This window comes from Primulina tabacum, chromosome 7 (genome assembly GCF_025594145.1).
Source record: "Primulina tabacum isolate GXHZ01 chromosome 7, ASM2559414v2, whole genome shotgun sequence".
NCBI classification, from domain to species: Eukaryota; Viridiplantae; Streptophyta; class Magnoliopsida; order Lamiales; family Gesneriaceae; genus Primulina; species Primulina tabacum.
In genome coordinates, this window is record NC_134556.1 from 40,025,598 (window position 1) to 40,040,092 (window position 14,495).

General features: G+C 35.0%; 3 protein-coding genes across 10 annotated transcripts; 1 reads left to right on the forward strand and 2 right to left on the reverse strand.

Annotated features, from left to right (window-relative positions):
- Positions 1–515: 515 nt before the first annotated feature.
- LOC142552033 (calmodulin-7-like) lies at positions 516–2,934 on the forward strand. The gene is made up of 2 exons (XM_075661614.1): positions 516–764; positions 2,318–2,934. The coding sequence occupies exons 1-2, from the start codon at positions 689–691 to the stop codon at positions 2,689–2,691; spliced, it is 450 nt and encodes a 149-aa protein (XP_075517729.1). The 5' UTR covers positions 516–688; the 3' UTR covers positions 2,692–2,934.
- Positions 2,935–3,807: 873 nt separating this feature from the next.
- Positions 3,808–7,513, reverse strand: LOC142552030 (ubiquitin-conjugating enzyme E2 22-like). Of its 8 annotated transcripts, XM_075661606.1 has the most exons (8): positions 7,239–7,513; positions 6,976–7,055; positions 6,226–6,358; positions 5,776–5,920; positions 5,626–5,703; positions 5,396–5,508; positions 5,164–5,267; positions 3,808–4,293 (listed from the first exon to the last, which is right to left on the reverse strand). In XM_075661606.1, the coding sequence occupies exons 3-8, from the start codon at positions 6,226–6,228 to the stop codon at positions 3,963–3,965; spliced, it is 774 nt and encodes a 257-aa protein (XP_075517721.1). In that variant the 5' UTR covers positions 6,229–6,358; positions 6,976–7,055; positions 7,239–7,513; the 3' UTR covers positions 3,808–3,962. The 8 variants fall into 8 exon arrangements, with proteins under 8 accessions (XP_075517721.1, XP_075517725.1, XP_075517719.1 ...); XM_075661610.1 differs by lacking the exon at positions 6,976–7,055 and having other exon boundaries at positions 7,276–7,513; XM_075661604.1 differs by lacking the exon at positions 6,976–7,055.
- A 1,655-nt stretch (positions 7,514–9,168) lies between these two features.
- On the reverse strand, positions 9,169–14,359 carry LOC142552031 (proteasome subunit alpha type-3). Its single transcript, XM_075661612.1, has 9 exons — positions 14,087–14,359; positions 13,905–13,988; positions 13,324–13,397; positions 11,800–11,886; positions 11,633–11,717; positions 11,389–11,435; positions 10,930–10,995; positions 10,132–10,222; positions 9,169–9,353 (listed from the first exon to the last, which is right to left on the reverse strand). Exons 1-9 carry the CDS (start codon positions 14,228–14,230, stop codon positions 9,282–9,284), a joined length of 750 nt encoding a protein of 249 aa, XP_075517727.1. The 5' UTR covers positions 14,231–14,359; the 3' UTR covers positions 9,169–9,281.
- Positions 14,360–14,495: the final 136 nt, after the last annotated feature.

Consider the following 14,495-nt stretch of genomic DNA (forward strand, 5'->3'; position numbering starts at 1 on the left):
ACAAGATTATAAGATTTAGTTCTGATTTGTGTCGAGCTAAGCCATGATCAATATCTATAGTACTTATATTTCAAAAGCACGTGTTGCATATATACAATATTTTTATATAGTAAATATTTGTATATAATTAGTATACATAGTAGTTGTTTTATTTAAGTTTTTTTATGGAATTGTTTATTTTAATGAATATAATTTGTTGTTTTTCTAATTGTTTTGAGAATCATCGATTTTTGTGGTTCAAGAACTATTTTGGAAACAAATAGATAATATATATATACGAAGAACGACGCATGCATCAAATCAGTTTTTCAAAAAGAATATTTTCAAGAAAGTTAATTATTTTAGTTTTTTTTAAGAAAAAGTCGTAAATTTATTTTGAGAAATGGAAGAATGGCAAAGCGGGAAGATCGTAGCGACAGAAAGCCCCAGCCAATCACGTCCGGACACAACGGGATATCATTATTATTTCCAAAAAATTTAGCAAGAAAATTAGCGGATCCTAATTTAATGTGCTAAATTTATCTCTGCCACTCAATAATCTGAGTCTTCTGTATCTGATATATTTAACGCTGATAACTGGTAAACCAGAGGCCCCATCTCATCGCTCTTTTCATTCTTTTCTTCAATTCAGAAAAGCCCACAAAGCAACAAAGGATATCAGAATCCAAGAAAATTTTGAGTTGAAGAAATGGCGGATCAGTTGTCGGATGACCAGATCTCTGAGTTCAAGGAGGCCTTCAGCCTTTTTGACAAGGATGGAGATGGTTCGATCATTCTTCTCTTCATTTTGATATTGAGAAATCTATTGCATTTGCTTATCTTTATGTTAAAAATATGGGATTTTGTGTGGATTCGGGATTTGTTTTCTATGGAAGATCTAGTTTTTCTAATTTTGTTTTGAATTAAAATATTCCTGATCTGAAAACATAGTTGCGGTCACTGTGGTCATCTTTTGGAGTTAAGTTGTCAAGAAGTAGTCTTGGTAGTTTGTTGCTCATCAAAAATAGTTAAAAGAGACTGAAAAAAGTTACGATAGGAACTAAATTCTCATTAAATAATTGTACGACTTCGTGCAACTTCGACTCTACAAATTTAGAGATGTACAGGGAGGAAATGAAACATACACCAGATTGGAAGAATTTAGCATGTTTCTCATGTTCTTCATAATCAAGTAATTTGGCCTTTATAAGGCTATAAAACATGAAAATACCACATTAGGTCGAAGTAAGCCAAACTTGAGCTAGGATTGTAACAAACAAGTGTGAATTTGATGTACAAGGATGTGCCTACATATAGTGATCCCTTCAACTGAATACAATTCTATTTTTCGGTAAGTTCTTTAAAAGAAGTAAATGCCATCTTTTGATACACATGCCCTGAGTAACTTCTTTTTGCAATTCAAGTTGCCGATTTTGGGGAAAGAAAGAAAGAAAGAAACGCATGAGTGTGGACCATGTTAGCGTAAGTGATACGATCATAAGTAATGTTGACATATGTCCCAATTTCAGCTTATTGGTTTTCTTTTGGTATCCTAAACGATATCACAATGGGGTAGCTACAATAAAATCTTAAAACCATTTTAATTCTTGTACCTGTCATCGAGGTTGCCTCAACACAAACTTGGAAAAGCCTAACATGCACTGATGTACACACTCGATCAAAAGATTGAATCTTGAGTACTTGTCTTAATTTCATGACAATCACTTTGTATTTAGAACTTATTCTGTCAGTTGTATCTATTTCATCATTTTGAAGTTGTATATTCATGTGGATTTTTCGATCTATTCCTGGATGATGATTTGGTAACATGTCCAACTTGTACTAGTAATTTTTACTCATGATCGTCACATCCATTAAATATTGTACTATACATAGTTATTAGAAACTTAACCCACAATAAGATGTATGGTTACCATAAGGGGGAACTCATTAATTATTAGTGAAAATAAATGCCTATTATTCTGCATTTGATATTTTTTATCTAAATATGTAAGGAGTGCCTTGAAAAACATGTTGAGCCTTAAGGTTTACTTAAGTTAGGGTTTCACAGTTAAGACGGACGTCCCAAGGAGTAGGTCTCACTGATCCTTGAGCCTAGATGGTTGGATTGTGGGTTTTTCTACATCTATGTACTTTATGTAATAATTTGTGTTTGATTTCTTGACCATCTGTTTCAATTACGTTTTTGGTTTCAATAGATGTGAAGTGACTGAATTATCACCATCTCTTTGGATGTGTTTTCAATGAAAGTACAGTTATGTTGATTCCCCGTATTTCTTACTCTTTTAGTTACCTAAATAGTGAAAACTATGTGCAGGTTGCATTACAACCAAGGAGCTCGGTACTGTGATGAGATCTTTGGGACAGAATCCAACCGAAGCTGAGCTCCAGGATATGATCAACGAGGTGGATGCTGATGGTAATGGGACAATTGACTTTCCTGAGTTCTTGAATCTCATGGCGAGGAAAATGAAGGACACAGATTCCGAGGAGGAATTGAAAGAGGCTTTCCGTGTCTTTGACAAAGATCAAAATGGTTTCATCTCTGCGGCTGAACTTCGCCACGTAATGACAAATCTTGGCGAGAAGCTGACTGACGAAGAAGTGGATGAGATGATTCGGGAGGCGGATGTTGATGGGGACGGACAGATTAACTACGAAGAGTTTGTCAAGGTTATGATGGCCAAGTAATGTTCCTACCTCCAAAAAATTACATGAAATTGTGAACGCGAAATCGGATAAAAATTCATCTTGGGAGAGAAGGATGAACATAGGGTGGAACTGGTGTTATCAGTTGCTAGTTTCCGTTTTTCATCATTTCTTTTTTCGGTTTTGAAGTTTTTGAAAAGATTAATGGCTTCTTGTGATGGTATCTAACTTCTATGGAAATATTCAAAGTACTGTGTGGAGCTTATTAAGAAACTTCCGTTGGTGGTATGATTTTTCATTTTACCAGCATATGCAGTAGCAGCGACCCAAGAGACTCATTGGGTGAGGCAATTTTATTTATTTATTTACTCCGTTCATGTTTAGTCCAAATATTTAGTTTGCCTTCAAGATTTTATAATATATCCTATAATATAATTGTATTCAATTTGTTTTCCATATATGATTAAATTAGAGTTGTATAATCTGTTTTCCAATAGCACTTTTAGTCTTTGTGAAAAAACAAAATGGACTATATAAATGTGATGGAGAGGGGTATTTTTTAGATGGTTGTCTCCTTGCTTTTTCACAGGTGTTACCAAAATTTTGGTTAAACTGAAATAACACTCTCTTAGCTTATATAGCTAAAAAATGATTTATTCGATTTAGTTTTGGTGATTTTCATGAATATCTGTAAATTGGATATACTAATTTTTTTTTTTACTTGGAAGTTGGAAGATTATAAAATTCAACTTGGGCCATAGAATCGGAAAACCACAAAATTTGGAATTGATAATATATTTTATTTAGAAAAAAAGTTTTTTGAATTCAATTTCGTATTAACTAATCAAATTATTCTCTTAGTTAATCGATTTTTAATTCGATTCAATTTGCTTGGCTTTAATGAAAATTTTCCATCGATCTTGTCCTTGCCTTCTATATGGGGTGGGTCTACTATAGACCTCACATGCTTGGCCAAACACAATACATCAAGGATCATTCACAGAAAAAGAATTTCAAGATATGATTTTTAGTTGGAAGTTGGATCGGGACGACTCAAATCTGCAACTTTCGTTTCACTAAACCAACTATTCCACCACAAGCCAAATTGATTGGCACGGCGCCAAGAAACGTCCTCCACTATTAGCAGAAACAAACAAATCGGTTGAAAAGGAATATCATATTACACAGGAAAAGCAAGAATGTAACATTCCACAGTTCCAACTTCAAAATGACGTGAAAAAAGCAAATCAACAATTCCCTTACGTCCATTTAAAAAGATAACATAAATGTAACATGGTTGATCCATTGAATCTTTATAATCTCTTCAGGCTTTTCTTTCTAGCATCCATCTTCTTTTTGCCTGCAGGAACTTTAGTCAGCCCCGATTCTCTCTTTTGTGTCAATGTAGCTAACCCACTAACTCCTGTCTCACTCGATGAAGTTAGAGCAACTAATTGCTGATCTTGGCCGTTTCCAGGTTTTGGGGCCAGTGGTGAAGGAGGTGCAGCAAATGATGTGGCATTCTTGTGGTCGACACTCTTTACTGAAGGATTTGTTTGGTCTACGTTTATAGTGGTGGACTCAGATATAGTTCCAGTTTTGAACTTCGGCTTCGGCTTGAGAGCATGAATTTCCGTGTAAACTCTGTTGATTTTAGAGAAGTCGGATAAGGAAAAGAATATCATACAATATGTGCTGTAATCAAAACTGTAACAACTAACCACCCTCCCAAATTGTACCGTGGAAAAATGAAAGCATCTATAAATTCACAAAATGAATTTTTCACGCATGTTAATCATTTTCATAAAACAATAATGGCTACAGATTAGCCGCTAGAGGAATTCATTTTACAGAATCTTGCCTAAGGTGCTTGTGAATAGCCGCTAGAGGAGTTCATTGGGGAGAATCTTGCCTAAGGTGATTGTGAAAGATCCCCCCAGACAGACAACTCTATGCATGAAGTATAAGCTTCAATAAGGTTAGAGTAGTGTTATTTTAAGGATGACGGCAGGAGGATTTCTCGCTTACGAAACATCCGAGTCTTGTTTTTCCACACAAATCCACATTACAAAGTGAATAGAAAATCTCACATATGTTAATTATTTTGAATCCTTCTATTAATTGCAAATCAGTAAACGAAAAGAAAATGTATGGGGAAAGACTGCATGAGGACTCTGTAGTTTTAATTTTTGAAAGTCTTTAACTTGAAGTAGGCAAATTACCGCCAAAAGAAACTGATCCTTGCATCAATCATCATGTGATTCTTCAACAGATTTTTCAAATTCTGACAGAGTTTTGTTGCTTTCATACACATCAAAGGAAAGGAAATGCTCTAACTTTTCTAGGCTTGTTCTTAAAAGAGAGTCCTCGAGTAAAATTTTAGTTGGCAAATCTAAACTTAGACTTTTCATTCCATTATCATGAGAGCACAGTACAACCAGCTGCATAGTTCATAATAAAAATACAAGTCTTTAAATAACTAAGGCAGTTTAGCAACAGGGTAGCACAACTTACCTAGCATGTTTAGCATACTCGTCATAATTCTCGAGTAGCATCTTGCCAGCCTGATCATTTAGAGCTGATTCTGGAAATGGCTCAATCAATAAGCATCTGATAACCTATCAAAAAAAGAGAGAATGAGATAGGAAAATAAAATTGCCCTGAAATGCACTAAACATTGATAAAAAAATCTCTAAAGTGGCAAAATACAAACTCTATGAAGAATCGCCGAATTGACTGAACTTACTATTAAAACATGACGTAAACCAAGATTTGGGTTCCAGTCTTTCTTCAGAGCATTGACACATATTTCACCATTAGTTGCAATATTTGGATGAAAAATATTGGTCAGAAAGTAGCCTGGATGTAAAGCCAAGAGAGAATAAAAAATAAATCAAAATGGTAGTATATAAAGTATGTCTTCTGATCCATGATTGATAAGAATGGAATGTGTATTCAGCATAAACGAAGACAAACCTTTTGGAGGGGATTGTGGGAAATCATGAGACAGAATCAACTTCATTCGAAAAACTCCATTTTCATATGGAGTCCCAGCTGCAAGATTACATAGTCACAAAAAGGAAATGACTTTCTGAAGTGCAAGAGGATCATGGCAAAGAAACATACCAGGGCCCTCAATGTCAGCGAAGATAACTGAAAAGTTATCATCATTCACACCTACTTTAATTCCTTCTGGGGGAGTTTCATCAAGGTTCTTCAATTCCTTTGCTAGTTGTTTAATGACGTTCGGTGGGAAATTCTCATTAGTTGCCTAAACAATGTAAACACAACAATTATGGAGTCTCTCTCTAAATGTAAAATCCACTGTACAATAAGAAAGACATAAATATCTCGCTCCCTCTCTTTTTTATTCTTGAAATGTGACACAGGGATGCAAAGCGTAACTGATATGAATTTATTTATTTAACCAACTTGCATAAATTTAAAATATCTGCAACTCCTTGCAAACCAAACACAGTAAATAGAGTAAATAGTTTCAAATTCAGTATCTTTTTTAACTCAATGTGTTCTTTTATTAGACATTCTATATCCACAAGAAAAGGAGGGTAACATTACCATAGCAGGCTGTGTAAGAGCAAAAAGTTCACTCTTAACTTTTGTGGAAAGATAAAGGTCCCTCAGCAACTGCTTTGAGAACTATTGTGCGTTAAAAGTTTCCAGAAAGATAATCGGGACACAAGGCAGGATCCTGCGTATCAACAGCATCAGCACCCCAATTCTATTTATATATAGTTTTGCACTTGGGAAATGAGATGAGTAAGATTTATACAGTCAACCAGCCATTTAAAACACAGGGTAGCTTCAAACACAAACTTGATGCACTATTTGTGTATTTCTCAGGAAACCAGTACAATAGCAAGTCACCTGATGAAATATTGGCAAAGAAAGCTCACAAAAATAGATTAGTATATGATGAAGACGAGCAAAACAATCAAAGAAAGGTATCTGCCATATGCAATGGAAAAATGTTTACCCGTCTTACTAAAGACCTAAAAGCAAAGAAACACAAGAACTGAGAGGGGTGATTATAATAAATTCAATATCAAACCATCATAAAAGAATATGGCTTTAGAACCAAAACGTTGCATATCACCTCGTAGGTACCACCAATTGATCCCCTTTCAACCAAAACTTGAGAGAAACTTTTGTTTTTTTTTTTTGGTCAGGTGAATAGGTAATACAATAATAGTAAAACGAATCTGATCTTTCTACAAAAGAAAATAATAACAGGAAATTCAGACATGTTAGCCTAACAAGAAAGTAAAGTACTTAACTAACAAAAATGGAGCATTAAAAGGGCCATACTTTACGGATCAGAATCAAATGAAGCAAAGCATAAACCCTACGAGTGGACGACTCGAGAACCCACCATAATGGTATAATCCCTTACACATTACCCAAAAAAACATAAACAAAATACAATCATTTCAAGAAAAGACAAGAAAACCTCTTCAGAAATATGTCCGGGAAACACAATTGCGCAATTTGAGATAAAATCCAATCTATCCCAAAATCACTTAACAAAAGGTACCATCAAGAAGCATAGAAACCCATGTGAAGAACATCACCTAAAAAGCAAGCGGGCGTAGAGGGGTTGCGACGTACAAATGTGGGTCGGTGCTCGTTTTTCTTGGCTTTCGCTTTCTCCGAAATTACAGATAAGATATGCACAACGCAAAAGACCGCAGATAGATTTGAGTGCGATCCAGTCCTGCAAATAATTGACGAGTGGATTTGAACATGCACCACAAGTGAATCAAAGAGTGGCCGCGATTTTGAGACGGAAATGTTGAATACAGGACGCTCCAAATTAATACATCAACCAACACTCTTTATGCTGTAACGTTACAATGTAGATCTTGGGAATTTGATTTGACCTATGAGTTTCATTTTTAAATGTTTATTGTCCTTGTTGTTATATTTTAATATTATTTTTTATATAAACAAAATATCAAACATAAATTGAATAGTACGTTAATATTTAGGATCCAAGTTTTTTTTTTTTTTACAAAGGATGCAAAAAAGCGAAATTTGTTCTAAAAAATATGTGGTTTAGTATTTAATTTTAGGCCGAGAGATGATTTTAAAGTTTTTTGAACATACGTAGACTTTATGCAAAAATTTAATATACCTAAAACTTATACTTTATATTTATTAAAATTTAATATATATGTACATATTGTGTGTCAAGAGATATTAATATTGTTTGTAGATAACAATTCGTTCAGAAAATCTATAATTTGTTTTTGAAAAAAATTCCATGTTTTTTTTTTTAATTTTCAATAGCAGCAAATTAGCCAAGGATATTTATATGTGACGAGAATGGTTTGGAATTCAAATCTTAATCGGGTGAATAGTAGTTAGATCAAATAAGCAACAGTTTCGAGGCGAGACCCAAGGCCCAACTCAAGAAGAATAATGGTGAGAGTATTTGTATTGGTAATTGATACCTATGGATGAGACCTACTATCCCTGGTTTATCTTTAGCCTACTTGGAAGACAGACTCAGCATGAGCCCATGTTATCTCTTATAAATATCAGGTTCAGATGTATAACTGATATATTTACTATATTATTTTTCAGCAGCACCGCTACTCTCCCTTATATTCTCAGTCTCTAACTTGAGCGTCAGAGGGGCTACGCTAGGACACCTTCCCGGCCCCCTTCTATTGGTCTCCTTCGTGATTTCAGGCTCAGGAGAAATTCGAAACCTGCATCTGGACTAGTATCACTTGCTGGAATCGGACCCTAAATTTTAAGTGAGTATCAGTAATCATAAGCAATGCGTAAAGCATGGCTTCTAAAATCCAAAAAAAAAAAGTAGGGTTTTATGACAATTTATCCTTTGAATTGGAAAACCATTCGCCTAATTGTCAATTGATTTATTAAACATGATATTTACATTATCATTTGTTAATAATGTATGGGGAGAGCAAAGTGTAGATGGACAGATACAACCACTGATAGTTGTTTCATCGTGAGTTGTTAAGATAGAAATTTGAATCGTAATTTAAACGATTTAAAGAAATAAAATGCTCTTGCTTTCAAGCCTCATAGGTAATTCGGTTTAGTCTGTTCGAATCCAAGAGATCCTCAATTGAAGGATTTTGGATTTTGAGAAAGTACTCGAAATAAAATTTTGACTCAAAATAAACACACATTTGAAATGACTCAAATTAAGTACCTATATATAAAAGAAATCAATTAATCCACAAAGAATAAACAGATTGCAACTTAAACGTGGAGGTATATTCTTGTATAGTAGTATAACAGAGAAGCTGCTGAATATACCTTCTTCGATACAGAGCTTCTGTCCTAGGATTTTACACTAGGCGTGTCATTTCATTAATAATTTAGCGAGTCATTTTATAATCATAAAGATTTACTTCTTTTTTCAATTGCAACTCATTTCATACATTAAAGCAAATATAACATGTATCAGGATAATATTTATCAAACTCACGTGACAATGAATTGGTTTGTTAAATTTGAAAATGGGACCTCGAGTATAAATTCATCTCTGAAATGCAAGAACAGTGATCAAAGGTTCCAAATTCAAGGTTATGAAGATTTTTAACGGCCCAGAACAAGAAAAGACTATTTTAAGAGATCTAGTCAGCATCCATTTCCTCAAGTGCCGCTTTGGCTGCTGCTTTGGCTTCTTCTAATAGGTTATCTGGAACCTGATTAACCAAAAAGACGAAGGAATATTATTCACCCATTCACATATCAATGAAGAATTCAGTTCAAAGCCCAGACATATAAACATCAAAGAACTGATACCTCAAGTCATAGAGGGGGAGGAGGGGTGAGAAATGCCGAGGAAAAACAGCAGAGTGAAACTGAGGAACATTCTAAATACTATCTATAACAAGGTCATTTGAGGACAGGTAGGGGTGTCAATCCAGGGATCTGGGAGAGGGGAGCGAAACAGGAGAAGGGAGCTCGCAATTCAAAGGATTTTAGTGGGCATATTATGCAGTTTTATAAAAATTACAGGTAAAATTTAAGAACAAGAGGAGTCGATTGCCCCCTTGCCCCTGAACTGGATTTTTCCAATTCAAGAGTCCTTAGAACCAGTCCAGCCATAAACTCCCTCTAATGCATATTTCAAACAACAGGCATACAAAATACAAAAAGTTTTCCATTCAGTTTTGGATCCTAAAATAGAGTTTCTCAAATTATTTTGACCAATCCTCCCATCAACCAAATCCATATTTGGAGGCTGGTCTGCTGGAGCTTTAAAGATTAACACTTAACAACATTTTAGCGGAGCATCCAGTTACTTTCGTCTCAGAGTTCCTAATTTGGATTTCATTCACTTCACTGACGCTGATGAAATATCTAGGAAATTAACATTATCACCAGAAGTGTCTTTAAGACAACAAATAACATCAATCAAATGCAAGTGGCAGCACAAAGGATTAGTACATCCAATATCTTAAAAAAATCAATGTTCACCTTTTGATGCAGGCGGTTGGACTCGTCACAGACCCAGCTCATTTCCAACTCAAATGCTTTGTCCTTTGCTTCATCATGTACTCCATAAATACTGCTTATGAAAATGGCAGCACATCAAAATATGAAAGATGGGACTTTATAAGTGACAGAGAGAAATATGAAGAAAATAGAAAAACAATATTATTTTGCACATGCTACCAGTCTCAAACTAAAAAGTAACGCTTCTATAGCTCAAAAAAAGGGGAAAAAATTAAATGGATGTAAATTACTTGGCAGTACCGTAAAGATGCTCGAATTGCTAGATAAAAACCTTGAAGTCATTATCAAAATTGAGACATCCCAATGAAATGAGTCTCGACATAAACTAAAATGCATATGTAAATAAGAGCGAAACTAAGATGATACAATTAGTACACTTCCACGCTACAAGATCCCAAAAAATTGTACATACATTTTTGAAGTGGCGGTCATAAAGCACAAAAATGAAGATTATTTATTACTAGAAAGCATTCAAAATGCTGGGAGAAATTCAAAACACATTTGTTTGTGTAAAAAGAAGTGATAACATTATTTTATGGTAGGTAGTAGATGCGTCGAGCCATATGAGAACTTAATACTAGAGTTTGTGGTATGCAATGATTTTTTATAGTTAACCAAATGTGCATCCATTTGACAGGTATTTAGGTATAACATAAACAACAAAACCGATCATAACAAGGTTAATAGCCAGGATAAAATTACACACAAAATAAATAAATATATGTAAATTCCAAACATAAATTAGAAGTTATAACTCACATCTTGGCCACCTCAATAATGCCTTGCCGACATGTCATTTCTGAAAGCTTTAATTTTTCAATCTCCCTGTCAGCACAACATGGTAGCTCAGAAGTTTCACACTATCAAATATTACTGCATAAAAAGAAATGTTAAATAACATAAAGATGTCTTGGCAAAAGAATAAGAGTGTTTTCATGAAAGAAAGATTACAGGTTATTTTGGCGGTGGATAATAAAAAGGAAAAAGAAAAAACATCAACCAAGGAGTCTTCAACCCTAGAATTCAAACAAAGCCAGTCTCATTTACCTCTTAAAGAAACTCATTACTCACATCATAATAACCAAACAAATACAGGGGAAAAAAGAATGTAAAGGCCCATTTTACAACTAAATATCTTCAGATTAGGAGGCTCCAACTATACTTTGTTCTTTTTTACTTTTCAAGTTCTATATCTAGGATGCAAAATATATTGCTCACGTTTTTGCAGCCTGCCTGCCCTTTCCAATGGCAGCACCAAAGTATCTCTGCATCAAAGAGATTATGCAAATGATAGAAACATACATAAAGAACCAAAATATTACAAATTTAATACGAAAATACATAGTATCCATTAAATAAATAGACAAAAGAACATGACACTTATAACATAAGTATAAAATTATAAGACTAGATCATTGAATGATATAACCATAATTTGATATCAATGCAAGAAAAAACTAACATAGGAAACTCCAGACGGTTCAACCAAGTACAGCTGCGGTCCATCCCTATCATAACCCCCCAAAATTACTCCACATCCAAAGGGCCTACAAAATTCAATTATTGGGTTAACGTGCAGAAAACAGACCAATGGAAACGACACGTGTGAAAGAAAATGCAAAAACAAACCTGAGCCACCAATAGAGTGTGCACAAATGCACATAACTAGCAACACGTTCTGCAAGTTCTTTCACAGGAATTTGTTCACCATACACACTGAAAATAAAAGGCATATAATAAGGTAAAAAAGACGCCCAATGAATTCAATGCCAGCACAACAGACATTTATACTGCAGCAAAAATTAGTCATGAACTGCTGCTACATGATAAAATCATCGGAAAATCCAAAAATTTCTGAAATTCACCAGGTAACGATAGCAACAAACTGCTAGAGCACTGGAAGAGTTATTCAATGATAGTATATTATATGGTTCATGCAGGCCTTTAGCAAGCTGCAGCCCTTTGTGAAATGTCATGCATAATTTTACATTCTTAATTAGATCAAGATAACCAGTACAAGCTCCAATAGCCGAAAGGCGTTCATGGCTGATTTATATTGTTTAAGCTCCTTCATTTCAATGAATATTGTCACTCTTCAACTAGATTAACCAGTAAATAATATTTTCATACATTGGCAAAGCCAAACATAGGCCAACGATTTCATTTGCTCCCCATCCACCATCCGGACCGGTCAACTCCAGACCAATGTTTCAGATTATCCAATTTTATTGGAGGCCCGACCAAGAGAACATTTGAAAAATCCAATTTTTCTGACGCCCTAGATCAAATTCCTAATCCCATATATATTGTTCCGCATCAAAACTAAAGCATGATCAGTTCTAGTTTCCCCAGGTTGACGAGGAACATGGAAATGGATATTCTGGACATAGTAAGAATGCTCACACAGGAGGAGTAAAGAAGGGGGAAGTATGGGGTGAGATTAACTGGGCAATGACATGCAGGCATAAAAGTTAAATACGGTCACGACGACCCGACCAAGAGAACATATGAAAAATCCAATTCTTCTGATGCCCTAGATCAAATTCCTAATCCCATACTAGTGCACCGACGCACGTGTTGCGTGCTTGTATAATATTTTTTATAATTCATTTGATTTACATTTAAATGATGATCAAAATATAATTATAAGAAATTGTGAGGGACTACACTGTAATTTTGATATATAAATTAAAAAATAAAATGAAAAATAAAAGAATAAAAAAATGAACTCAGTGAGAATTGAACCTATAACCTAAATCCAAATAAACAATAACTATATCCACTAAGCCACATATAACTTGCATTAAAATTTTAACATTTTATTAATATATATAATTAATAAAACAGACCATGACACCAAAGTTAGTTACTCTAAGTGTCTCAAACTTAATAAAGTAGTATAGATGTATTGTTCCGCATCAAAACTAAAGCATGATCAGTTTTATTCTCCCCAGGTTGACGAGGAACATGGATATTTTGGACATAGTAAGAATGCTCACAGAGGAGTAAAGAAGGGGAAAGCATGGGGTGACCAGGTGAGATTAGCTGTGCAATGACATGCAGGCATAAAAGTTAAATACTGTCGTCGAGTCCCCGTCATATTTTGAGCACGAGAAGGATGAAGATAATCAAGCAAGACATGTAAAAGCAAACCTCTCATAATTAGCTGCTTCAGATTTCGCCCGTGTTACAATTTGTCTGCCATCTGCAGCTAGTCCAGCAACAGCCTGGAAATGGAAGGTGCATTAACAAAGACACAATAAGAACTTAGACCGAATAGTAGAGAAATTAAAATAGTTTCCACAAATCTGCTAACATTAAATATGTATATGGATACATATGTATGTAAATATGAATACGTGAGTTCTAATACCAAATATCGGAGAGGGACTTCGAAAAGTTACTGTTTCTAAACTTACTGAGTCACGAAATTTTTTTCAATACCATAGGTCAGAACCCTCAATCCACCTATTAGCTTAGTTTTACAACTTCACCGAGCTTGTGACCAATTTTTTCCAATTCCAGTAATTTGTAATACCATATAGTGCTGTCAATCCTTCTCTCTGTCTGTTCTAGAAATTTGAACTAAGGTTGATTGTACCCCGTAATTCTAATCATAATGATGCACAATCAAAGTAACCCAAATTACCACACATAGGATTGAATCCGAAATGCCCCCAAAAAATAAAAACGAACAAGCATTTCATAAGGAAGTAAGAGTGATGAACGGATACCATGCCAGAGTGGCGGTGAACTGCATGGATCCTTCGATTAGACCCTGGCAACATCATCTTCGAAGCAATCAGCTTCTCCACTCCCTGTCATAATAATTTTTTTTAGAAAAAAATTCGAGTAATGAGACAAAAGCTCCAAACACAACAAAAAATAACCAAGCTTGAAACTTTCTCGCACATACCATAACCACCCCGTCTTTGCATCTGATGGCAACGACGGTGCCGCTGTTGTCAACCGCTTTGGCAGCGTACTCGATCTGGAAAACGCGGCCGTCGGGCGAGAAAGTAGTCACCGAAAGATCGTATCCTGTGCCTATGCTGCTCATCTTTCCTTCTTACCCTCTTCTGCTGCTGATTTATGCACTATGAGCTCTCTCTGTTGGGATTGCCTTTAGGGGTTAGTGAGTTTTCTTTAGTTACAAGACAGACCAGGAAGAGGAGATGAAAATGGGTCGGGTACGACCGAACCGAGTCAGATCTGCTTTATTTGGATTGGGTTTGTGCATCTCAATGGTTTTGATTTTTTCTAACCAGATTCGGTTGGGTCCAATAATGGGTTATAGGATCCTAATTTCTACCCATATCCCACTT